At 43.2% G+C, this 26,782-nt stretch overlaps 1 protein-coding gene across 2 annotated transcripts in view; it reads left to right on the forward strand.

The window, feature by feature from the left end:
* Rhbdd1 (rhomboid domain containing 1) overlaps nt 1-26,782 on the forward strand; it is a 119,934-nt gene that overhangs the window by 56,243 nt on the left and 36,909 nt on the right. For both annotated transcript variants that reach the window (XM_008767250.4, NM_001024891.1), the window contains exons 4-6: nt 2,696-2,784; nt 4,761-4,817; nt 11,488-11,631. In XM_008767250.4, coding sequence (XP_008765472.1) covers nt 2,696-2,784; nt 4,761-4,817; nt 11,488-11,631 — 290 coding nt within the window. The remainder of the gene's footprint in view (nt 1-2,695; nt 2,785-4,760; nt 4,818-11,487; nt 11,632-26,782) is intronic.

Here is a 26,782-nt window from a genome sequence, read left to right on the forward strand (position 1 = left end):
GGACAGAGGATATTCTGCAGGATTAAATGGCCAGGATCTAAGAGGACAAGAGTAGGAAGCTTAGGATTTAAAAGTAATGCACATAAGTGAAAATTTGCCAAGGGGAAGGATTATGATTGGTTAATTTTGATTGTCAACCAGACAGGGTCTAGACTCAAATATGCTTGCAAAGAATTATCTAGGTTAATTAAAGTAGAAAGACCCACCTTAACTATTCCACTTTTGACTGAAGTGTGAGCAGTTGCCACAAGCTCCTACTGCCATAACTAGCTGTTCACTCCAAGTATGAGCAGAAATAAACTCTCCCTTCTGTAAGTTGCTTCCAGAAGGAATGTTGTCCCAGCACTGAGGACAGTAACCAGGACAGTCATAACACTGTTTTCAGTGAGAGTGGGTACATTTGAAGACTCTCCTGTCTCCCTTCCCAAATCCCAAGGCTCCCTTTTCCTCCCAAAGGTAACCTTCCAGCTCAGTCTCTTCCACTCAGGATGCCTATGTGTTCAAGTAAAAGGGGAAGTTCTAGTGAGTAGTTACAGGCTGCAAGTAAGAGTCACAGTACTCCTTATGACAAGCTGTATTCCTTCCCTCTGTGGGAAGTTTCTCCCTTTTGACTGTGATATGAGATTCCCAGATCTGATTAAGATGAAAATCTCTTCCTTTGACTTTACAAATGAACACTTCCTTATCGCATAAATGAAGTAATAACACCAGCTAGTTTTCTTGTGGTAGGCCCTTTGTGTCACTGCTCATGGTTGCTGGATGATGCCGTGTGGTCTTCTTTGCTATTTTAATTATATCAGAGCAATTAGATTATGACTTAAACTTCTGAAAACCCATTATAAAGATAAGGAATTCATTTTACTGTATTATGCTCCAAACTGTAAATGAGATTTAAGATTAATTGTCTAATGGGTTGGATTTTAAATTGAAACCTTCTCCCATTTTATTTTATATCTATATGATACACCATGAAGCTTGGCTTAAAAGGTTTTCAAAATTACAGATTCTTTAAAAATAAGTTCTTTTCCATTAAATTGAAATCAGTTTCTTTTTAAATCAAAGCCAGCCTCATTTTGTTCCTTTAAACTAGCACTTCCTCACTTCTAACAAGGTGGAGTTGTGTGTGTTACTCTTGTTGATGGTTGAATAGAGACTAAAATAACATGGCCAGCAGTGGGGGCATCTTAAATAAAAGCTCAGTTCTTCCCGTCCTTTTCATAATGTGGAAAACATAAAAAAATCCCATAATTTTATCATTGGTTCTAAATACCAGGACCTAGGTCCTGGGTGAGAATGATGATAGCTGTCTTAGCCAATGAGTATAGCTGGGAATGTGTTACAGTGAAGGGGAAGGAACAGCCCTGAGGGCAGGCAGTGGAAGCAGGGAGTTCATGACCTCTGACCGAAGTGCAGTTACACTTGATCTACAGATCACCAGGAGTGTTTGCATGTGGGGAGATGTGTGTGGTGGGTCCTGAGGCAAGGAAAGAACTGGAGTGTGTGCTTGGTGTTCTGTAAGGAAGCCAGAGGACGTCAGAGGAAGGAGCAACAGGACTTGCTTTCTTGGCAACTGCTACTTTCGGGATTCATTGGAGAGGAAGCTCCAAGTGGCACATTAGTTGAGTTTTGCTTTTCTGACACGTATTTATCTGGCACTCACCTTATATCTGGAGCTGAGGTTTTCCACTCAGCGCTGTCAGGAACCCATACGGACATGCATAGATAGCTAGGGTGGGAAGGGGCAGAAAGGCTGCAGTGGGTGTGACGTCTCCCTGGATGGAGCTTACCAACCATACGGAGGTGAGACCTGAGGAAAGACAGTTTAAGGGAAGCAGTGTGTGCACATTTGTGTGTTCAGATGCTTGCAGGCAGCTGACAAACTCAGCTGTCTTGGTGGTAAAGTGTGCAGTTCAATAAATCCGTAGTAATTCTTAAACATGGGCTGAGAGAAGTCCACAAGCATAGTTCCCAGCCCAAACCAACTTGAAAGTGACACAGCCTTCTAAAAGTAGTGCTGCCTTGAGAGACACATGCATCTGAAAACCCACTTTATTGCATAAGCGACAGATTATATTCCACATAGAGTTCAGTAGAACCAGCCAACGCCCAACCCATCTTTCAAGCTTGCAGTCTTTCCCTTGTTGTCTTTGCAGAAGACAGAACTTTATGAAACCAGATGGGGTGGCACATGGGGGCATCTGTCCTGAGTCTTGGTGGACAATTCCACTACTAGTCAGTGGGGTGTAAGCATGCAGCTGTCTACTGTGCTGTGGACACAGATAGACACTGTCCCTCCCTATGGCTGGGTGGTCCAGACTTAATTCTGAACAGAGAAAACTGATCTCATTGATATTCTGTGATAAGAGACCCAGAGAAGAACTGGAAGTCACTTCACGGCTGGTCTCGAGAGCAGACTTCTACTTGGGAGACACAAACAGATTTAAGCAAGGGTGTCGAAGTTTAGAGGTGTGACGTGAGTATTCATTGTCCTGTTTATTTGCCTTTCGTTTTCTTTTAAGGTAGGAAATGCTGTTCTTTGGATTGAGTTAAACAGTGCTCAGCATAAGCAGCTCTGTGTAGAACAGAGCATGCAGAGTGTGACTAATTGGCACACACCGGGCTAATGAGAAGACAGAATAGCCCTAATCAGCAACACAGCAAACACCCACTAACAAAGGCTCTCCTTCCCTCCTAGGACTTCCTTTGCTGGGCATCTGGCCGGCATTCTCGTTGGACTGATGTACACTCAGGGGCCTCTGAAGAAAATCATGGATGCATGTGCAGGTACAGAACAAACACCTTCATCCTGACAACAGGGAGACGCTCATCCTCCCTCTGATGTGTGCATAAGCAGCCCCAGGATTCCTTGCAGTGTATTTTAGAAATGTCCTAACGTACTCAGATTTGTCTTTAAACCAAGAGATAACAAAACAGCTGTCATGTTTATCACATTGCTCCACGAATGAGAACCCCAAGTTTGTATTCTGGGGTATTCTTAAGGAGCAAATGCCGGTATAGACTTATACCCCAGCCTTCATGTGTTCACAGAAAACCTTGGTTTTCCTCACAGGGTTAGCTTGCAATAACATATTTTATAATATTCCTTGAATTAATAGACACGGCTGGCAAGGTTACAATAAGAAACCAAACCTAGCCTGGAGTAACTTGAAGAGTACTGAATGACCACTTGGTCCTTGGTGGGCAAGGCATTCCATTCACAAGAGGCCCGGCCATGTCATCAATCTCTCGAGATTTGGCCCAGACTTTTTTTTTTTTTTTTTTTTTTTTTGGTTCTTTTTTTCGGAGCTGGGGACCGAACCCAGGGCCTTGCGCTTCCTAGGTAAGCGCTCTACCACTGAGCTAAATCCCCAGCCCCGTTGGCCCAGACTTTTTATTTTCCTTACCCTTTCTCTTTGTTTTCTCCCCCTCTAAATTGATGTTCAATGAAAATGTTTTATTTAGTAGTGAATGCATTCAAGACCCTTTAATATAAAACACTGTACTGATTCTGACTTGTAAGGCAACTATTCTGCAAACAGTTGTCTTATAGACCATGTGCATTCTAATACTTCATCTTTTATTCATGGGAAATCTTCTGAGACTATTTTACCTTTTCTTGAACCATAAATAATTTGTTTTCACAGTTGTGCCAATGACTGTTGTTCTTGAGGACCATATAATATTCATGGCGTTTGAAAGCTTTCTGGGCACTGCTCAGCAGCCTTCATGGGCAGGTCGTGTTCACTTTGGGTGCTTTTCACAGTCTGGGCTGCAGCTACACAGATTCCCATCTCCACACATTTGCCTGCTACCGTAGCCTGCGTGCATGCGCTTGGAGGAAGCAGCGGGGGCCGCCTTTGCTCATGGCGCCCCATCCTCTGAACACACAGTTTAACAGTGCCTCTTTGCCAGTGGATGCTGACAAGGGGGGAAGTGCACCGTCTTGATCCACTTTCCTGATTTTTAGGTTTAGTGGTTCTTGAAACTTTCTGTGGACAAACCGCAAAATTTAGACACACGGTTGGTTTAATTTTCAAAAAGGATTTTTCCCACAATTATAGCATTTAACTTTTGGGGGGCTGGGGGCTTAGGACCATGTGCAGACATTTTTACATCAAACTGTTTTTTAAGTGACACAAAAGAAAATTAAGTTTGAAAAACAGCCTGCGGATTGTGTTCTAGTGAAAACAGAGAAAGGATGAAAGTTAACCTAGAATTAATTAAGGACCCAGTAACTTGTTAGAAAATGACCAAGAATTTGGAGCCTGCTGTTTTATGCTTCCAAAACAAGTGGGTCATCCTGACAGTGTGCCCCAGGCCTCTCTGTCTGGTTTACCTATGTCAGAGAAATTCCCTGAGGAAGGGTAGGGATGTGGTTCTCTTGATGCCTTTGTTGAAGAAGGCTTTTTCCCACTACAGCATCTCTGACTTTACAATGGCTTCTGAGTCCAAGCCTGGTGCCCTGTGAAGCTGAAGTTACGTAGGACCTTTAAGGAACCCCAGTGCATGTAAATTAGGGTTTTAACACCCCCCGGACACACACACACACACACACACACACACACACACACACACACACACACACACACACACAGAGTTTCCTAAAGAGCTGGCTGTAAATAAATGAAGTTTGTTTTACCAGTTGTCTAAAAATCATTTGAAGTGACCGTGGGCTTTCTCATGAAGAACTGCATGAGTTGGAAGATTAGCTGTTAAAACTTGATGACTTCTGTGTAAATGTTGGTTTCCTTCCTGTTTAGGCATTTTTATCTCCAACGCTGGGTCTTCAGGACAGCAGTACCACTTTAATAATGCGGGTAAGTTCGTGACATTCAGTACATTTTAACTGGGTTTAGAGCTACACACTTAAGGGCATGGAGCTGCTTTAAGACAGCATTCATTCTGGATGTGGAATAGCTCACATGGCACACAACTGTACCTTGACTCTTCCTGGAAGCCGAATGGGATGTGGGTAAACCAGGGTACATGAGACTGGTTGTTAAGGAAGATTAGGGAAGACAGTAACTCTGTCATGGTCCAATTGCCTGATTGGTGTAAGGCCTCTTGTGTACAGTAAGGTCCATATTACCCCCAAGTCACCCAAGAGTTCCTCTGGCAGAGTGTGAGGATTAGTCACGGGGATACAGCTCCCCAGTTCTCACATCTCCATATTCAGGGAGGCTCTAGCTTGCCCTGAGACACGAAGATGGGCTTTAATAGCATCCAACTTAAAGAATAGAATATATTTTTCAGAATTTCTCTACAGAAAGATGGAAAGGACCTCCTGCCCATACCTAAGGCTTGTTTTCACTTACAACCTGTCTGTTCCTGCCTGTGAGAATACATCAGCTTTAAAGAACAAAGTTATGTAGCTGACAGCTTTGAATTAAAGAACAGGGCATGGTCCTGGCTTCAGCCCAGTTCTGGTGATGCTCTTCCTAGCTCAAAGAGGCCTGTGGCAGCAGTACATAGCATCTCATTGGCCAGAGACCGGAACAAGTGTGCGTGCATGTGTGTACATGAGTGTGTTGTGTAGGATTGGGGGCGAGCTCCACACTCTGCAAAGGTCCTGTCTCCAAACAGCTCAGTCAGATGAAACGTGTAGCCTCTTCATACCAATTATCTACACAACTGAAGACTCAACTCCTGCATGGAAGGAGAACCGGGTACTGTGGATGTTGGGTGGGTGATTCAGTGGTAGGTACTGGGTATCGTGGTGCAACAGACTGAACGTGTCTCGCTTTGGGTGCTTATGTTGAAATCCTAGCCCTACCCTGACGGTATTTAGAAGTGGGTCCTTTGGTATGAAATCAAATCACCACAAGGTCATGCCCCTGTTACCTGCCCACATTAGAAGAACTCTAGAGAACGCCCCTGACTCTTGTTCTTTGAGTATACAGTTGGCAGCAGTCAGTTGCCTGGAAGAGATTTCTCAGCAGAACTGCAGCTGACATCTTAACGTGGATGACTGCAACGTGTTGTAACCAGACTTTTGGCTACATTATTGGATTCTTCATCTTTACCACCCTCTTCACCCCCATCCCTTCCACCCCCCCAATACTAGGTAGGAGAGAAAGAAGATTAGAGGGAAAAGGGGAGCCAATCTCATTAGATTAACTGCCACTGATTAGGAGAGTCAAGTCAGGATATCCAATTTCTTCTCCCCTTCTCTTTGGTCAAAGACCAAACTGGATAAACTGCTACAACAGCAGCCAACAGCAGCAGGGGGAGCAGCAGCCAAGGTTCTTCAGGCTCTGGCCTTTTTATACCCTCTGAAGAATTCAGAATTCCCCAGAATTCCAGATGGAAACCATCTTCAGCTGACAAAGTCACACCCCTGCCAGAGCACGAGACAAATCATAGTTAGCTACAGAAGCAGCCCCATCCCGACACCTGGGATCAAAACAAAAACATAATCACATAACATTTCTGTGTCTTTACATAAGTCAGACTTCTCACAACATCTGTTCACATTATACACTGTTTAGTCATACCAGGTAACAATAGCAATAGATTAGATTTGAGGCTGGAAGCCTTTTGTAGGAAGTACCAAATAGCTAATATTTTTGGCTTTACTAAAATTGGCTCCATTCTAACTAGCCAGCTCTTTCTGGAATCATGAGAGCAGGCATTGTCCTATGAAAGTAAAGCATGTGTTGGATTCAGACAGTGGGTTATAGTTTTGTTTTGGTTTGGTTCCTGGCTTACCTAGGTCCCTGTAATAGGTACAAAGAATTGTTGTTCATCTATACATGATGGATCTTGACTGTCAGTCTGACTCAATTGAGGTCCGCCTAAAAGATCAGTAAAGGGCAAATCTAGGCATGTCTGTGAGGTCTTTTCCATACTCGATTAACTGAAGGGGCACGACCTTCTTTGAATGTGGGTGATAACATCTAGTAGGCTAAAGACCCCTGAAATAAAAGAGAAAAAAGAATGAAGCCCACAAAGATAGGCTTTCTCCCTCTCCCTTCCTCCCTTTCTCTTCCCCCTCCACAAAGGTCCAATAACACCTCCAACCTTTTAAGGTTCTCTCTCGGGTATTTGCCACAGAGATGAAAAAGTTAACACTTTGTACATGTAGTGTATACATATACACATACATGCACACACACACACACACACACACACACACACACACTACTTTGCATTTATTTCCTCATACAATGTTATTAAGTCACAGACTGTTTTATTCAGCAGCACCCTGCAAGTTCACACTGCAGAGAGTGCTGTTACAGATCCTGTAAGAGAGAAAAACAAAGAACAACAATCTCTCTTTCAGAGGATGCAGAGGAGGGGCAAGTATATAGGTCTGGGTATATAGGACAGGTATATAGGTATGGATATGTATAGGTGGGTATATAGGGGTGGCTATATTTGAGAAGATGAAACAAGAGACTGTCAGACTAACTAGCTGAAGATGGACGCCGAGCCGTGGTGTGATGTACATGGCCAGCTAATAATCTTAGTGTCTGCTGGATTTTCACCTCCTCTGCTGGCCAGGTTGCATCTCTAGCTTCTGGAAGTCTTGTGCACTCAGGGAGCCTGCTCTGGGCTGCTTTTCTGACTGCCCCATGCAGCCTGGAAAGCGCCCTTACTTCCTTTTCCTAAGCATTCACAATCCAGTAGGACCTATTATATGATGGCCAAGACACATTTTCACACATTTTCTCCACTCTGCTACTAGATCTCTACAGAGGACTCACTCGTCCCCTTTTGCACCTTCCAAGCAGAGGTCCAGACAGCACTATTAGTGTGCAGGCAGGTTTCAGCGCTCTAGTTGAGGGAGAGTTGCCATCCATGAGGCTGCACAGAGGAAGAGTGGAGTACTGGGTTTTGACAGGTGACTACAAGTTAAGGAAAGCAGTCATAGAGAGGACTTCCCATGGAGGGAAGCAGAATCAGAAATGGCCTGTTGGGCATTGTCCAGAGTGTGCTGAAGTATTGAATCCATAGTGTGATAGTCTTAGAAGTAATCTGACTCCATACTCCCCACAGTCCTCAAGCCTTGGCTCATGACTGTCCATCCTGATTTACATCATGCATGAGTCACCTGAATAGCCTGAAATTCACCCACATAATGAGATCAGAAGGGGTGGACTGGGATCAATCTCCTACACACATACACACACACACACACACACACACACACACACACTCACACACTCACACATCACCACCACCACCACCACCACCACCAACTACTCAGGTGATAAGATTAGGACTAAAAGCTATGACCTTAATGATGGGGCCTTAGACTTGGGAGCAGTAGACAATGGTTCTGTCTCTGCCTCAAGACGGTGCTTTGCTTCTCCCTCTGCTTGGTCTGGATTAAGTGGTGGTTATCAGCTGAGCTGAGATGGTGTGATTGAACAGCCATTATGGACAGAGATAACAACTGTAGTCCCTGGAGGAGCACGTTGTCTTTCCTTTGTAGACAACAGTTTACAGTGAGTAATAGAGAAGTGTTTCCTGGCCTGTGGAACCAGGAGAGGAGCAGAGCAGTCAGGAGAACCCCCACGGTTCTCCCTCCCATTGTGGTGCTTCTTGTTGACAAGGCTTAGGACAAGGAAGCTAACAGCTTGATGTTGCTAGAGGAAAAAGGGGTTTCTCTTCTGGTTCACTTCAGTAAATCTCCACAAGAAATAACAGTAGAGTCTGGGGAGAGAGTTTACTGCCCAAACATAAGGACTCAAGTTCCATCCCCAGAACCCAGCTTTAAAAAGTAATAACAGAGGCCCCAGCATTGGGAGGCAGAAGCAGGCAGATCTCTGAGTTCAAGGCCAGCTTGGTCTATGGATCGAGTTCTAGGACAGCCAGGGTTGTTAGAGAAACCTTGTCTCAAAAAACAAAAAACAACACACACACACACACACACACACACACACACCTCAGCAGCCCTTTTCTGGGTGAGGAGGCTAGTACTACCAACCGTGGGTGTGCACAGATATGGCCTACCATGGACTTCCTGGTCCAGACATCTTGCCTAACAGCTGGAAGGCGGAGCTTAGGAAGGCTGGGTATTGGGTCACATCAGGTAGCTAAGGGAAGGGCTGGGACAGGGTTCAAGTTTGTGATCCATTGTCCTGCTTTTCTGTTGTGTGGGGATGTGAGGTCCACACATACTATATGACAATTGAACTTTAGGAAATAAATTAACTCTGTTCCCCCCCCCCCTCTCTCTCTCTCCTTCCCTCCCTTCCCCCATCCCTCCTTGCCACATTTACTTACATTTTTAAAGACAGAGAAGAAAACCCCTCCATTGCCTCTTTCTCCCTTTCTCCCTTTCTCCGTGAGAGACATTGGCACAGACTGGAAAATTCGAGGCAGGAATCCAAGCTCCTTTTTAACCTTCCTTTTTGATGTCCTGTGAGATTAACATATTTATGTTCCTTCCTGTGGAGTGATTGGATTTCTTCAAAGACAGCACTACAGAGGGCCCAGGTGGCCAGGCTAATGGTCATCTTAGCGACTCTGATGCAAGCAAACGTATCTGTCGCACATAGAGATTTATTCTTAACATGCCCACCTTCATCTGGGAAACTCCTTAGAGGTCAAAGAAACGAACGAATGTTTTCAAAGCTGTTACCAATTTTTCTAATCTGTGTCATTTTCCTTGATCTTTGGTATGAAGTCCTGGAATGTATATAAGGACCAGATGGAGCAGTTAATGAAGTAATGATAACCAGAAAAGCTTTGGGGGTTTGGTTTTGTTTTGTTTTTTATTACAGAGTCGAAGTATATAACTTAAAAAGTACTCATCACAAGATATGATTTAAACTTATTTCTCCTAAGCACTGGTTGTCAAATTCCTCTGCCCTTGATTATTATGAAGACTTTAATACATCTGATTGGGCCATTAGAAGAAGAGTTGTTGAAACGTGTCGTTTCAGGGTTCCATTACATATTAGATATGGCATTCTTTGGTCGTCACGGTGATTTATGATTGATGGTACAGAACCATTAGCACACCAGTCCTTCCCACTTAAAACACTGTTTTCTTCATTCTTTGTCCCCACCTTTTGTCTTTCAAGTATCAAGTTAAGATTTTATAATGTTCATGTGATCAGAGCTGTGAACTTCATTTCACTAACGCATCGCTGGGTTGTAAGGCTTTGCAGGCGCATGTAGTGTCTGGACGCGGGGATGCTGAAGAGCCTCAGGTCATTGAGTTTTGCTGGTTATGAAAATTTCCCTCTTAGTCTTGGATGTGGAGGGCAAGGAAGTTGGGGAAATGAAGGCAAAGCTCAACAAAAACTGAGTACATATTAATCTGCAGTAATATTAACCTGCAGTAATATTAATCTGCAGTAATATTAATCTGCAGTAAGGAGCCTTTGTGTCACAAGTAAAGCTAAATTGAATTTTTATCTAGAAAGTCATACACAGTCAAAGAATTTGTATAATAATAAGTTCGAAAATAAATTTAAAAATAGCTTGTTCCAAATTTCTGAATGTGAAATTTCCCTCAACCAAGTTCTGTGCTTTTCTGTAGTTTTACTAAACGCAGAGCACTCATTCATGCCCAGCAAGGATGGCACGGAGGTGTAGGACACCGTAGCTTATGGATTTTCATCAACAACCAAGTATGTTAATTAAGACTGGAAACATTCTCCTCAAAAGATATGACAATGGCAGGATAGAGGGGAGCAAAGAACAGGAGATAACGTCTCTCATTACCCCAGACTTCTCTACAGACAAAAAACCCAAACCTCTTCAAACCAATTCTGTAACCATTGACAATGAAAAGAAGACACAAGGACTAGACTCAAACTGACAAAAATGGGATGGAATTACTTTTGCAAAAGCATTCCGTGTTTCTTTGCTGCCTTTTCTTTATTAACTGCTGTCTGTTTAGTGTGTAGACCATTATTTAATGACCATGTTATCTCTTGTCCTGTTGAGTAAGCAGGCTTTTGAAAGCAATACTGATTGGAAGCAGAGTGATGCTAGTTGCAGTGGGAGCAGTTCGCCCATCCGCCTCAGTCTTGTCAGTTGTGAAGTAGAGTACCCAGCAGGTGCACTCTGTGTATGGACGAAGCATTCATTGGTTGTCTCCTTTTGGCTGGAGCCACACAACAGTAAAGCGTTCTCAGCCGCTCTCTAGCACTGTCCCCAGTCAAGTTGGGACTTTACGGGAAATGCTCTAAAGTGATAAACATACTCCACAAAGCCCATCCTGGTCTCTTCTCCAGCACTTGTAGCTGCCTTCTAAGTTCTTGTTTCTCCTCCTCATTAGCATGTAAGATCTTATTTATGTCCAGGCCCGTGTTGGACACAGAGGCTGTAGAGTGACAGGTTCATAGCTGGCTACTCTCGTGGGAGACTTTTCCATGTGCCATCCTCGCTAGATTAGAAGTTCATTATTACACTCAAAATAGTGACATGAACTACGCGTAGGGCTGCCTTGGCATTTACAAAGCCACAGTTCTGAAGCAAAAGACAAGTCCGTTACCGGGGTCTGTAACCTTTTGATTATGCCCATAGGCCCCTCCGGATATCAGAATCGCTATACAGATGGCCGACCAGTGAACTATGAAGCAACTTACAGGAACTATGACATCTACACAGCAGGCCTGAGCGAGGAGGAGCAGCTGGAACGAGCGTTAAGAGCCAGCATCTGGGACCGAGGTAAGAGCCGTGTACTCTGCAGTTATTTTAAAACCAGCCTCGTGGCAAGGCGGTCTGAAGAAGGACTATTTGTAGCAAATTAAGCCCTGAATACTTTATAAAAAGGGTAGATAAGTGAAAGCGGTGCAGATTGTGATCTCAAAGAAGGGGATGTGATGCCGTCGTCCCACAGCCTGAGCTCCCAAGGTGCCAGACTGGATGCACTGTTAACTGTTCTTTTTATAGGCCCACTGAGCTTTGTGCCTGAGCAGTAAAGCCAAGAAACGTCCAAAGACAAAATAAATAAACTTAAGTACACCAGAAAAATTAACTTTGGAATTCATGTCTGTAAAGTACACATTGTATCATCATCTATTAAAGTCTTGGCCGTGAACCTCCACACAGATTTCCCTTGGAATCGAAGGACTCAGGTTCGAATCCTACTGGATCAGTCCCTCCAGCAGCAAAGCCTATGGTTTTGTAGTATTTAACACAACTTCCGGAAGAATTTTTTTTTTTTTTTACAAATTATTATCTAAGAATCAGTATTCTTATTTTGCTTTCTTTGCTCTGGGTTTGGCATATGAAGTTGGACATAGATATTTAATTATTGTCCTAGTGTGAGTTACTAAGAAGCAGCATTTATGTAGACATTGTTATACATCACGTAGGTAACTTCACTGTCCAGGTACAGAATGAACATCAAGCAGAGGACGGGAGGCGCCCTAGAACATGTCTCTGTCTCTGGTTATGTCTATACGTAGTTGATATCACCTCTCCAGAAGTAATTATAACATCAGGGACCTGCCCTCAAAAGCTTCACAGTATCTTATAAAGTATATGTGTGCTACCTACCGTGCAGCACAGGTAACCATAATTTCAGGTATGCGGGAGTAGCTCAGCGGGTGTGAGAGAGTGGGGAATGTTCTTAGAGCTTCACAGACATGGAAGCTCTGGGGCTTCAGAAACTGTACAATGTTCAGACATGTCAAAGCCATTCTGGAGAGCTGTGTTGAGTGTTGTTGTGAACAGAGAAGTAAGGGGTTATGTCTAAGCCAGCCCTTGCTTTCAAACTGAACATGGAGAAAGGGAAGAATACGGAGAAGCCGGGAAGAAGCCCTGTAGTTAAACAGTTCCGGTGGAATGGTACTGTGGTGCATGATCTCAGTGGTTAACCCGAACAGATGCTAAATCTTCATGGTACCTTCATGTCTAGGAAGCTTTAAACATCCCATGGACTAGGTTCCTGGAAGCACAGAACTACAGTATTCATGGATTTCTCTTTCCTGACCTTGAACCAACCCAGCGTGCCCAGCCACCTCTCCTTCCTGCTATGCTTTCCCTGCCTGGGTCTGTATTATCTCAACTAAGTCGGAATAAGCATGTCCTCCCTCCACTTGTCAGGGTTTGGTCACAGCCCTGAGAACAGAACTGACACCAGTGCAGGTGGCAGTAGGATTGTATATGTACGTGGGGTGGGGGGGGCGACATGAGCTATGTTTTGTGAATCTGGAAGCAGCCTTCTGCAAACAGGAGCTAAAAACTAACCAGGTACCAGACAGCACTTCATGATGAGAGCACATAGTGTAGCCCTTGGATTTAAGGAGGGCAGGCCTGGCAGCAGCAGTGTGCACAGAGATAGGGACAAGAGTGAGCACACAGCAGAGTTGAAGTAGTGTGTTGTAACAGACTGGAGTAATGAGTGCCGGGGTTGTGAGCTGTGATGCAATGTGATCTCATTGTATAGCAAGGCACTGTGAAACTGGTGATGGACGGACATTCTTGCTTATCGGAGCATGGGTCGGCAGGGCCAGGATGCCTGGCTTTTGGCTAGCAAGTTGCAGTGGTCAGTTTGGAGCATTCTGCCAAGGTCTTGCAAACCCACCCGTTAGTTCTCATTCAGCAAGTTTTCCCAGGCTGGTTATAAGGCTTCCAAAGACAGTGTGGAAACCAGGAAGTCCGGTGTGTTTTCCTACGGTCTCACGCCACCCCTGTGAAAGAGTCATTTGATACCCCTTCCCAAGCGGTTGAGACCCACTGGTTGAGAACCTCTGGTGTAGGGGGATCTTTAGCCAGAAGCATCCTAAGATGCGCCTACCATTTCAGAGTGGTTTTAGAGACTTGAATGTAACTGCAGAGGAAAGCTTTTGCATTTTGTGGATCAGAAAAGGAGGGTGGAGCCAGCCTTTGAAAATGTTTTGTTTATAAATCTTTATTGTTAGGCTAATATAAATATAAATAATACCTAACAAAAAATAAAAATATGTGAGTATTTAGTAATGGATGGAAAAATCAGATACATATACCTTTAGAGGTGCCATACATTTAATTCTGTATTTTTAAAAATTTTATTTATTTTTATCTGTGTCTTAGTTAGGGTTTTACTGCTGTGAACAGACATCATGACCAAGGCAACTCTTAGACAACATTGAATTGAGGCTGGCTTACAGGTTCAGAGCTTCAGTCGATTATCATCAAGGCAGGAGCATGGCAGCATGCAAGCAGGCATGGTGCAGGAGGAGCTGAGAGTTCTACATCTTCATCTGAAGGCTGCTACCACAACACTGGCTTCCAGGCAGCTAGGATGAGGGTCTTAAAGCCCACACCCACAGTAACACACCTATTCCAACAGGGCCACACCTCCTAATAGTGCCACTCCCTGGGCCAAGCATATTCAAACCATAACAATCTGTATAGGTAATTAGCTTGCATGTATGTCTGTGTGCCACATGCATGCAGTGTTCCCTGAGGTTACAGTAGATGATTGTGAGCCACCTGGACTCAAACCAGGGTCCTCTGTAACAGTAGCCACTGCTCTTAACCGCTAAGCCATCCCCTTCTCTTGAGGCAGGATCTCATGTAGCCCAGGCTGGCCTTGAGCTTACTGTGTAGCCAAGGATGATCTCCAACTCCTGATCCTTCTCCATCAAAGGCAGGTACTGGCATAGCTGACCAGGTTTCATCCACTTACCTAAAAAACAACTGTGGAAAGAACTTGGAAAGGAGCGCTGTGCTGGACAATCAGTGAAATAACTCATTTTCCTTCTATCCCTCTTTTAAGTATATTTTCTTATGATTCATCATCTCATTTGTAAAACATTTCAGAGAAAGTAACGTAATTTTATTTTTAAACAGTGACTGTTGCTTTTCCCTCGGGATACTATTAAGGCTGGCATGGTGACAAGAGACTGGGATTTTTTTTTTATTTACATTTCAAATGTTATTCCCTTTCCTGGTTTCCCAGACATAAGCCCCTTATCCCGTCCCCCTCCCAATTCACACCCCTTCCCACCCCCCAACTTTCCCCTGTACTGGGGATTCAACCTTGGCGGGACCAAGGACTTCTCCTTCCATTGGTGCCCCAACAAGGCCATCCTCTGCTACATATGCAGCTGGAGCCATGGGTCTGTCCATGTGTACTCTTTGGGTAGTGGTTTAGTCCCTGGGAGCTCTGGTTGGTTGGCATTGTTGTTCTTATGGGGTTGCAAACCCCTTCAGCTTCTCCAATCCTTTCTCTAAGTCCTCCAATGGGGGTCCCATTTTGAGTTCACTGGTTTGCTGCTAGCATTCGCATCTGTATTTGACATGCTCTGGCTGTGTCTTTCAGGAGACAACTATATCCAGTTCCTGTCAGGATGCACTTCTTAGCTTCATCAACCTTATCTAGTTTTGGTGGCTGTATATGTATGGGCCCCATGTGGGGCAGGCTCTGAATGGCCATTCCTTCAGTCTCTGCTCCAAACTTTGAGGCCATGCATTTCTTTTCCTGCATCTGTGTAGACAGGTCATGTGGTTTAGGTGGCTTTGCTCTACACTTTGTGAGCATAAGCTTTTGTAGTATGCCTCCCAGCATGAGACCAAGCAGGCGCTCTCTGCTCTCGGTCCTGCTTTGGCTTCACAGCTTACTGCTGACCTCTCCACAGAGTCAGATGTTGCCCCCTTCCCCCTGTCACTCACAAGTGTAGTTCCTGACCTTAAAGACCATTCCTCTTTCCATTCACAATCACTGCAGCACCTGGCATTTGACATTGGTCTTTCAAAGGGTCCATCTAGATCTGAGACCCCCAGGACCTTGTTTGTCATTCTGTTACAGTGAGCAACCACGATACAGTCAAATAAATACATGTTAGAAGGTCGCACGTTGAGAACGAAGTTGTTTGGGAGGAATTTTCAGGCATGAGTCTGAACACACAGTATACTCATTTCTAACTAATTGAATGAAATATAAAAATTAAGTACTTAATAAGCAAAGTATAAACTAATACAGGTGAATGGTTGTTATTTCTAGATTACCATCTTTTCTCAAGAGAAGCAGTAGATAGTCACGTAAAACATTTGACAGGGAATGCTAGTAACATGTAAAAAACTCACAGAACCATAGTTAATACCGATCCATACTAATAAAAGAGAAAACAATTTGGACATATAATTAAAAAAAAACCAAAACAATGTGCATCATATACTAACATACCATGTATTAGCAAAGTTATTTATGCTTCTCAACTCACCCAGTTTAATGGTGGCTGTGTCATAATTTCTACACACTGCTGATGAGGGTGTCGGTTTCCTGGCTTCTGGAAGGCACGAGGGTAAGGATCAAGCAAGGGGCTTATGCTCAGTTATTTCAAGAGAGTCAATCTTCCCAAAGAGATAATAGTCCAATATTTGTGTTTATCTACTATTTAGTCATAATTTATATCATAAACTTGAGTAGAATGAAATTTGTACAATAATCTGAAATTAACGTCATACACATGTTAAAAACAACACTATGGAAAAATATAGTGGTAATGGTATGAGTATAATGTTAAAGTAGGGTACAAAACCCTGTGTATCATATGATCAGCATTTTATATTTTTTTTTTAAAAAACTCAAGACTTTTCCCATAGGGGAAAAAAGTAAAAGATAAATTTAAAAGCCCTTTCAGAATATCTCCTTTTTATCTTGATAAGACAGTGACACAGTGTTTTGAGGAGAGCAAAATTGCAATTCATCTAGCAGCCTATAAAGACAGAATTTTTGCTATTATCTGTCACTACTGTGCAGGAAGTCGTTTTAGATCAGTTTTCTTGAAATCAGTTCCATATGCTATTTGGAACGTTCATTGAAAGTAAAATTCTGTGGTCAAGCAAGTTTGGACAGAATTAATTTAATAAATTAGTTCCCTTGGAGCAGAACTAATTAAAATCATTAGTATACCATTGCCGTGGCCGCTGTCTATGGGAGTGCCGTTCCCAGTTTTCCCAGCCTTATGGGAGGATGGACTTTGTGGGTGAGTGTATTTGGGCCAGGGAGAAGGCAGATGGGAGCTTTGTCTTGGCTGAGACCTGCACATGTCGTGTTACTCTACTCCCCAGTACACAGAGGACACCTGCTAACTTATACACAACCCCGTTGTCAAATCCAAGAAAATGAGCATTTCCCAGCATCCGACATGGCATCCTACCCAAAACTCACCGGTTTTCTTTAAAAAATGTTTTTAAAGCTGTTTTATCTTTTTATTCACATGTGTGCATGTGTGTTTGTGAGTGTTTGTGTGAGTGTGTGTGTGTGAAGGCACCTGTGGGCGTGGCCTCGGTCCTTCCACCCAGAGTTCAGTGATGGAATGCGGGTCATCACATTTGATTGACAGGCACATTACACACTGAGGCATTTTACCAACCCTGAAGCCAATTTTTGAGGTCTCCATTGTTGTATTTGGTTATTTCTTTATTGTCTGAAAAGTACATCCTGGTTTATTTGTTTGTTTTCCGTTGTACCCACAGAGACTGTTATTAGGGTTTCTGTTACTGTAGTAAAACACCATAAACAGAAGCAATATAGGGGTAAATGGGTTTGTTTTAATTTACACAGATCATCAGCTTTTTGTTTCAATTACAGGAAGTCAGGGCAGGAACCTGGAGGTGGCAACGGAAGAAGTCATGGAGTGTAAATGTCACTTACTCTACTCGATGTAACTTTTGTCTCTGAGGCTTAATGCCTCAGTCTGCTAACCTAGGCCTAGGCTTAGAAGTTTCTAGCCGTGCCACACAATCTCATCCAGGCCTAGAATGTTTTCAGCCTCTGAGACTTACTGCTGAATAAGCTCACCTTTTCTACTTCTTTCTGAACTCTGATTGGCTGGTTCAGCTCTGCTGTTCTGGTTCAAACCCCACTCCTAGCTGACTGATTCAATTTGACTTCTCTTGCCACCTCTGACCAAATCGTTCATGCCAGCTTTGGCCATTTGCTTTAATGTTCTGGCTCCTTCTCATTCTCTGGCTTATTCGGTCTTCCCCTGTGTTTAGCTTGTTCTCGTGTTCGTTCGTTTTCTCTCTCTCTCTCTCTCTCTCTCTCTCTCTCTCTCTCTCTCTCTCTCTCTGCGCAACATGTATCTCTAAAGCCACCCTGGTAAAACTGCCTCTCCTCCCTCTCTCTGCTGCTCTCTTATGTTACCTCTCTTTCTCACTGTTCTCCTGGAGTTGGGCATATTCTATGCTGTGAAATCTTTCTCTGATTCATCACTTTGTCTGCCACTCAATAGACATCATTTTCAAACATGGGTATTTCAATCCACAAACTCACTTTACCCTCACTGTTTGGGATTAAAGGTGTGTGCTAAGGGTGTGTCTGTATTCCAGCCAGAGTAGCCATGTTGCTAGATTAAAATCCCTCTAAAATGGAGGAGTACAGCTTATTGGCTTGCTCCTCCTGCTTTCTTACAGCACCCAGGACCAGCAGCCCCAAGGGCTCCCACATCAATCACCAATCAAGAAAACATCCCACACGCTTTCCTACTGGCCAGTCTGGTGGGGCTATTTTCTCAGTTGAGGTTCTCTCTTTCTAAATGACTCTAACTTATATCAGGTTGGCATAAAACCAGCCAGCACAACTGGCCCTGCATCAGTCAACTTTACACAACACACACACACACACATACGCGCGCGCGCACACACACACACACACACACACACACACACACACGCACACACACACAGTTTAGAAACTTTTTCTTTCTCATCTATCCACAGAATGGCATGTTAATATTAATATCACTATATACAGAACTCTAACTTTTAAAAAGTCCCATGGTCTTTATAAATTCAAACAATTTAAAAGTTCAGCCTCTTTAAAACATCCAAAGTGTCTTTTATAGTTTCTCTAAAATATCCAGTCTCTAAAAATATCCAAAGCCTCTATAAAATTCCTAGTTCTCTTAAGTGTGGAGTAGGTTATATCATTTCTTCCTCCATGGGAAGAACCAGGCACGGTCTGGGATCCACACACAATCCTCTGGTCTCCAAAACGTTCTGCTTCCCCAGCTCTGCCACTGTGGCAGGCGACAGCTTGTCTCACAGAATCAATCTGGCTCCGGGTCACAGGTGCTGCTGTCCTCAGGTGCTGCTGCATGATGCTCGCACCTCCAAAATGTCGGATGCCCACTGCAGCTGGGCTACACCTTCACCAAGAATTCAGTCCCTACCGCATGCTGCCATGCCTCAAGGTAGGAACCAGAGACAGAAACTCATGGGAAAGTGCTGCTTACTGGCTTGCTTCTGACGGCTTGCCTAGCCTGCTTTGTCTATCAGTAGTCCAGGAGTGGCACCACCCACAGTGAACTGGTCCCTCCTATGTCAATAATCAATCAAGAAGTGCCCTAAAGGGTTGCCCAGCTCTGGGTACATTAGTTGAGGTTCTTTCTTATCAAGTGAACATAGCTTGCATCAAGTTGACATAAAACTAACCAGCACAGACACTGATTCCGTTAAACTGTACATTTTATCTGGTTCTTTCTTCCTGTGCATTTGATGCATCTCTCTATTCTCTGTCTCCTAGATATTATCAACCGCATTAGGAGCTCATCAGACTCCGGCTAGCCAGTGTGAGCACAGAGATAATGTAGCTACTGCTGTGCCCTTCACAGTGGTCATGAAGTGTTAGATACACATCTTCAGGCCATCTCTTCTGTCACTAAGGTGACAGGGATGCTTCCTCTGGGTCCTCTTCTGTGAAACCAGTTGGAGCCCAAGAGGTGCCTGAAAGTGTGCCTGTGCCAGTGGTTCTGCGATCCCTTGCTCACTGCACTGTCAGCTTTACCCTTCCTCTCCTTGTGGTTTCTCTGAGTTCTTCCTGGCAGCAGACTCTGAGGCAGTAAGCAAGTTCCCACATACCATATTACGTTTGCTGGTTAGTACTTTAACCCCTCAGCTCTTGACTGTACCCAAGGAAAGCTACTGTTTAGACTGCCCAGTCTTTGTGTTTACTGTAGGGGCAGGCCTGGTATTCTGTGTACTTCTCAGCATTCCTCACAGGGTGTCCTTCCCTGGGGTTTGAGCCAATCATTCCCTAGGGATTTACTTTAGAAGCTTCTTACTATTCATTGTGTTTATTTTTACTTTTTGACTGAAGATACTTTAGAAACAGTACTTCCAAAGACTGTGCATATTTATTTCTCTGTGATTCATGGGTTGTTACCACAGGAGTGTTAGTTTAATAGTCGTGATTTTTTTTTAAATTCAGCTAAGAGGGATTTGTTGGGAGAAAGAATTCCAAGCCCACACCAATTAGTTTTAGACTGTTCTTCAGTTAAATATATTATGAAGGTAAGTTATGGGATCAAGGTAACAACTTTTTAACCTTGGAGTTTTCAAATATTTCTAAATAATACCTGGCCATAATTACAAGTCCTAACGTGCATGCCAGAAATAATAACACCAAAGTAGCCTTTGTAGAGAAATAGAGAGATCTCTATTATTTCAAGGACTTGTACATTCCCTATCAACGGAAACCTTGTCTTGTTCTGTTGGCAGTTAGCACTCACAAAGGAGTCCAGGAGGCAGCTGATACATGCTATAGTAGGAAAAACTTGGTTAAGAGCCATCTCTTTGAGTCAAAAGGCAGATGCCAGCTAGGAACATTAGCCTACCGAGTTTTTTGTTTGTCCCCCACCCCACGCCTAGTCTAATTTCTGCTCCCCTCCCCATTGTTCTTCTTTAATAACCTGCCACCAAGTTCAGCTGGCACAGGGCACAGAGTTCTCTCCTTTCCAACTTTTGTCTGCCACCTGGGGCCTAGGGCCTGGTTAAATCTGGAACTCCTTGCTGTTGCATGGGGCAGCATTGCATATCTTCTGAAAAGCATGTGTTCATATCCCCTCTCCCTCTCCCCCCCCTCAGACACACACACACACACACACACTCTCTCTCTCTCTCTCTCACACACACACACACACACACACACTCTCTCTCTCTCCCTCTCTCTCTCTCTCACACACACTCTCTCTCTCTCTCTCTCACACACACACACACACACACACACACACACACATACACACACACACACACACACACACACACACAGTGCACTGGGTTGCTTCAAAAGCCTTGGCATGAGAGTGAGACAGGTTGCCATAATAGAAAAGGAATAGACTCCCAGTTAATATCTAGTGCTTTTGCTCTTGACATCTTTGAGTCCTGTTTATAACAAACATATTCAAGGAGATCAGCTGAGGTGTGATTTAAATGGGGGGGCGGTTGTTGTAATTAACTTGTAAACTCCTCCTCTCTCTCTGACAACATCAAAGCATATAAAGGTAGTTTTTGTCTTGATTATTTTATTGTTTGGGAAATCAAAGAAAGGTGGACTAAATTGTAATCAGCGTTTTTTAAATATTTATTTTCACTATAGCATACTCGTATATGTCTGGAAGTACTTTGACTGTGTTGACACACCCCACTGCCCAGTCCAGTCCCCTTATTTTGTAGTAGTCTGGAGGGAGGCATGGCTAGGAAGTGTAGAATAGGGAGGCGAGCGTTTTTTGTTTGAAAGTTAGGGCTCCTGTTGTACGAATGAAAGTCTCCTAGAAGATAAAGACACACAACTCTCTGAGGAAGACCTGCTTTTGATACATGCACACATGATGGCTGGGTCTTAGTTGTGTGATTTTAGGAGCCTTTCTTGGCTTAACTTGGTTGTCCACAGTTGGTGGTTTATAACATGCAAATTCCAGCTGCTGCCTTGCTTGGCTTTGGGGCACTGCAGCCAGGACAGAGATGTATAGCTAAGGCTAATCCTGCGTGACCACTTAGCTTTTCTTCCTTTCTTTCTTCTATGTAATAATAAAGAGAAGTACCATCTGCCAGATTGTCTCAAAGCAATTTCAGTGCAGAGTGACGGCTGCCTTAAATTACTGGCTATTATCTCTCGCTACTCCTCGTGTTCGGGGCATTCCTTTCAATGACTAAAGTTTTCTCTTTAAGACCATGTTTAGGTGTGAAATTGTGCATGTAAAGAAATAAAAGTATTGCATATAACTGCTAATCTGTGACCATGAAAGAGGAGTAACAGAGAAATCAGAATTCTGTGTGGGTTCCTTCTAGACAGTAGAAGGCTTCTATTTAGGGCCACCAATGGAGTGGCCTGTAAACAATGTAAACATGTTTGGAAACTGACATAAGAAGTTGTATGTGAATTAATTTATAATTTTTCTGAGCCCATACTTGCCATGTATGGAAAGGCACCACTCACATGCTAATGAACAATAAAGTCATAGCTAGAACTCCAATGAATTAGTTCCCCATCTTCCTTTTTCACACCGAGACTAGTCATTGGGCTGCCCAGTCTGTTTTCAGACTCCCTGTTGCTGAGGCGTATTTCTCAGTATGCTCCTCATCGGGGCCTCACCCAGGCCCTCAAACCAGCAACACCACAGGCAAAGCACTGTGGGCTGAAATTGTGAATAAATCTTGGTTTTTACTATGAGGTAAGAATGCTCTGCACTTTGATGGGCAACAGGAGAGTTAAGTGACCTAGTGACTTAATCTAAGCAGCGTGATGGATTTAGGAAGGAGAAGCAGTAGTAGCCTTTGACTTAAGCAAGGGGCCAGCCTTACCTGACAACCTGTGACATTTGCTGCTGCAGCAACCAAGAGCTGCTAGAAGAACTGACAGAACCAGGGGTTTACTAATATGGTTGTTTGGATTTTCCAGTTATTTATGCAATGAAGTTATAGCTATGAATACTTGATGTTTCGTAAGACAATTTGAGGAAACCATTATTCCTGGCCCGTTGTAGAGTTTTGACATTTCTCTAAAACTGTATTAAATTATAAAATGAACTATCAGGTAGTATGCTAAAGTTGCCTACATCTTGTATTCTCATTGATTAAGAGATGTGAAGAAGTTTTCAGAACTTTGTACTGGGACTAATATGTCACAGAATAAGTAATATTCCTTTTTGTTTCTTGTATTTGTTTTTTTTTAAACTAGATGTTCTAGACTTCAATATATAAACTCAATAGTTGATGCTTTCGACAAGTAAAATTGTATTTTTAATAGACGTTTTCTGACTTCTTTCTAAGCCTTGTCACCATACTTCAAAATGATATGTAGATGTCTCAAGGGAGTATCTTGATATTTTATCTCCTAATTGAGCTGCAGTTTCTTTGGGTATTTGTAAAGAGCTGGGTTATTGATTATATTAAGCATGTAACTGCCTCTCAAGTCTGGGGGGTACAGTATTAATATGATCCTTTGATTAATTTATTGCTGAACATAAGCAGAACATATATCAAAATGATGGGGAACAAAACAAACAGTATCATTTCAAACAGAACTGGAATGTTCCAGAATGGAAACTGACCTCAAAAGCAACCAGCACCGACATGTTGGTTTTAAATGACGGGGAGACGGGTCAAGAGGTTCAATGTCCTCAGTCTGTTTGTCCGGTAATGACAGGCTACATCCTGCTGACAGTCCCTACCTTAGGGAGCATGTGGGGGGTGGGGGCTCCCTTGGTCCTTGTAAGGTGCCTCTCTGGAAGGTGCTAGCTAGATTAGACCCACACTTGGTGGGCATCTTCAGCTTTCCCAAGTCTGCAGAAACACTCTTCCGGTTCAAGTTCACCGGCACACTTACCTTACACACATGCTGTGATTCCTGTGCATGCCAGCCTTTGTCTCACCGTGAGTCAGCACCACTTCACTCCTGCACTGGAAGAAGTCCCAGCTACCTTCCAAGTAGTCCCAAGGTGGGTTATGCTAAGTGCGTAAAAGGGACGATGGACATAGCTAATCAGTTACGGCCCTTCCAGTTTGCATCATCATCATCATCATTAGTGTCCTTGTTGTTATAAAGTAATACATATTCACTGGGGAGAAATACAAATAAACAAAAGATGTTTAAAATGTAACCTGGGACTGGGGAGTTGATTTGAAAGAATGTGTGTTGTACTCACCACACACACACACACACACATACACACACAGAGTGACCCAAAACTACCACCCAGAAAACCTATTTTGTACTTGTGATGTGTCCTTGAAGCTCCCTGTAAATGTTTTGGTGAAGCTCGTTCCAAGTTGGTTAGTATAGATAATGGCTACTGTATTAGGAAGGCTGACATACGCACATGCTAGTCAGGGAAAGAGGAACCATTCAGGCTGCTGCTGAGCTGTGCCTTGAAGCAGAGCAGCATACTGTCTGTCTCCCTCAGCGCAGCCAGTCTGCGGAACTGAACCAGAGCTTTCCCTGTCTAAAGTCACTTGGTCTATTATCACAGCCTTGGATTCAGAGAGCCAAAGACAGCACCGTGCATCACCACTATGGAGAACTCTTCACTAAGTTAAAAACGAATACATTATTTATGGAGAGAATGGTCACGTGTCTTAGACTCTCATCTTTTGTTGTTGCTGTGTGTTAGACATAGTTCATCCAGGCTGATCAAGTTGATACTTGATTCCCAGTGTAACATCATCAGAGGAAGTGTGACCTGTGGGAGGGAGATGATTAGATTGGTAAGGAATTTTCATCAGTGCTTTTCTAGTGGGACGAAATTTTTGCTCCCTTGTAACTAAATTAGTACTAGAAGATGGGGTGCTTTAAAGGGTACCCTTCCTGTTTGAATCCTCTTCGTGTGCCTGCCTGCCCCTCCACCTCCTGCCATGACCTGAAGTCCTAAGGCTTTTCTGATTGACGCCTTGCACTTAACAGGCTAGGAGCTATGAGCCGAGCATACCTTTCCTTCATAAAGTTTGCAGTCTCGGGTGTTCTGTCACAGCGCTGGAAAACACACCTCAGTTCTGTAGTTCTGATAGTTTGGAAGATTTGTTGTATTTTTAAGCAAAAAATCCTGATAAGAATTTAAAAATCATGAAATAAAGTATTTGTGTTGGGAAGGATTTACCTCCGCATCTGAGATGGGTGAATTTTAAATACTACCTAGGACAACGTCAAGTCATAAGCGAGATGTTAGGGTATCATTTATTTACTTTTATTAAAAATAGTTACAACAAACATTTGAAAATACTGTTTCCCTTTCTCTTGTCTTTCTTTCTTTTTTTTCTTTTCTACTTCTGGTCTTACTATGTGGTTTAGCCACTGGGTTCTCAAATGGTCCTCCTAAACATGAAGACTATACCCTAGCATGCTTGCTTGGGGCAAAACTGGTGTGTGTGTGTGTGTGTGTGTGTGTGTGTGTGTGTGTGTGTGTGTGTCTGTGTCTGTGTGTGTCTGTGTCTGTGTGTCTGTATGTAATGCTTGAGTTAAGGCTATGTAAACTGTTGATTTAAGTAGGATTCAGCTTGACTTCTGTAGTTTCCCTCTTAGAAGCTGCTCATGATGAAAAGGTGTCTGTATGCTCACGTGGACCTCACATGAAGTATGCCTTCAGATGGTGTTCGTGGAGTGGCCTCCCAAAATTCTCATGTGATAATTGTATAATTCCAAGTTTTCTCACAAGAGCCTTTCCTCCATCTCGTCTAGCCTCTCTTGCAATCAGTCTACTTGTGCGTGCTCTCTCCCACCTGCTGTACCTGCTGTCTGATTGATTGTGTTGTGCCATTGATGAGAAAACCCAAGAATCATACCGTTGATTTCTGTGTATTGTGGAATCACAGTTTAGTTTCATAAAGGTCTAGTTTCACCACATGACAGTTTTCTAAGGGTTCAAACTGTCTCAATGCCACTGCACTTGGCTCTAAAAAGCCAGCTGTGAGGGTCATACTATATGTTTTTCTGTATCTTCACCAAGTTCAGGTTGAGCACACCCATGCTATTTAAGTACCCTTTTGTGGCCATATAGGACCCAGCTTTCACAAAGTTACTAAGATTAATATAAATATTAAGCTACTTTAAATGACACTGTAATCATTTGCATTAGAAAAATCTCCAATGATGTAATGGTGCAGGACCAGGAGACGAGTTAAATAAGCCATCATTGTAGAATAGTAGTAAACCATTAAAAGGTCAGAGAAGCAAATTCAGGGTACATCTGGTGAGAGGCACAGGGCTCATGGTGTCCTTAGTAAAATGTCATCTGCTCCCATCAATTTCATAGTTAACAAAGTGTCAATTACCTTTACTCCTCAGAAACAAGATACAGTGACAATAGTGACTTAGCCTTCTTGTTTGGTTTATGTCCAATTGTAAACGTCTGCCAATAATATTCAACAATTATAAAGAAAAATGTTTTTGAAATAAAGCCATGCGTTACCAAAATATTGAATTTTTTTCTCATCTCCACAACCCATAAATGCAGGGAATGGTACCCCATCCATTTATCTGTGGCTTCTACATGGCATTTGTGGCCAGGTAGCATGATGCAGGAGACGGAGCAGAGCCCAGGGCAGCCTCCACAGGTCTCTCCATCCCATTGTCCTTGCTTATTTTATACAGTTTCTTGTTTCTCTTTGTTTTTTGGAGACAAGGTTTTACACTCTCACCTGAGCTGGTCTTGAATTCAATGAAGCCCAGGTTGGTCTCACCCTCTCTGGTTACTACACTGATTTTTCTTCCTTCCCTTTCCCCTACAAAGACATTTATTAGTAAGATGTCTAGATTGTAGGTGTGTAGCTCAGCGGCCTTTTTTTCACATATGTGTATAACCATATAACCACGGGGGTAAACATAGTGCCCACTTCGCACCATCCATCTGCCTTAGGTCAAAGTGCTTGTCATCACTACTCAGCATGGAAATGTAAAAACTGAAACATTTAATTAGTTACTGCTACATGGCTGCACACGTATATCACAGTGGCTAAAATCTAAAAGCTAAACCATACCAAACGCTGCTGAAGGTGCCAGGGAACTAGAACCAGCACATATCACTAGAGACCATCTGAAGCAGTGCTAGTCTGAAGCCTAGCCCCTCCCTCCTACTGAAGATAGATACTAAATACCTCATGGCCTAGCATT

The sequence above is a fragment of the Rattus norvegicus genome, chromosome 9 (genome assembly GCF_036323735.1).
Source record: "Rattus norvegicus strain BN/NHsdMcwi chromosome 9, GRCr8, whole genome shotgun sequence".
NCBI classification, from domain to species: Eukaryota; Metazoa; Chordata; class Mammalia; order Rodentia; family Muridae; genus Rattus; species Rattus norvegicus.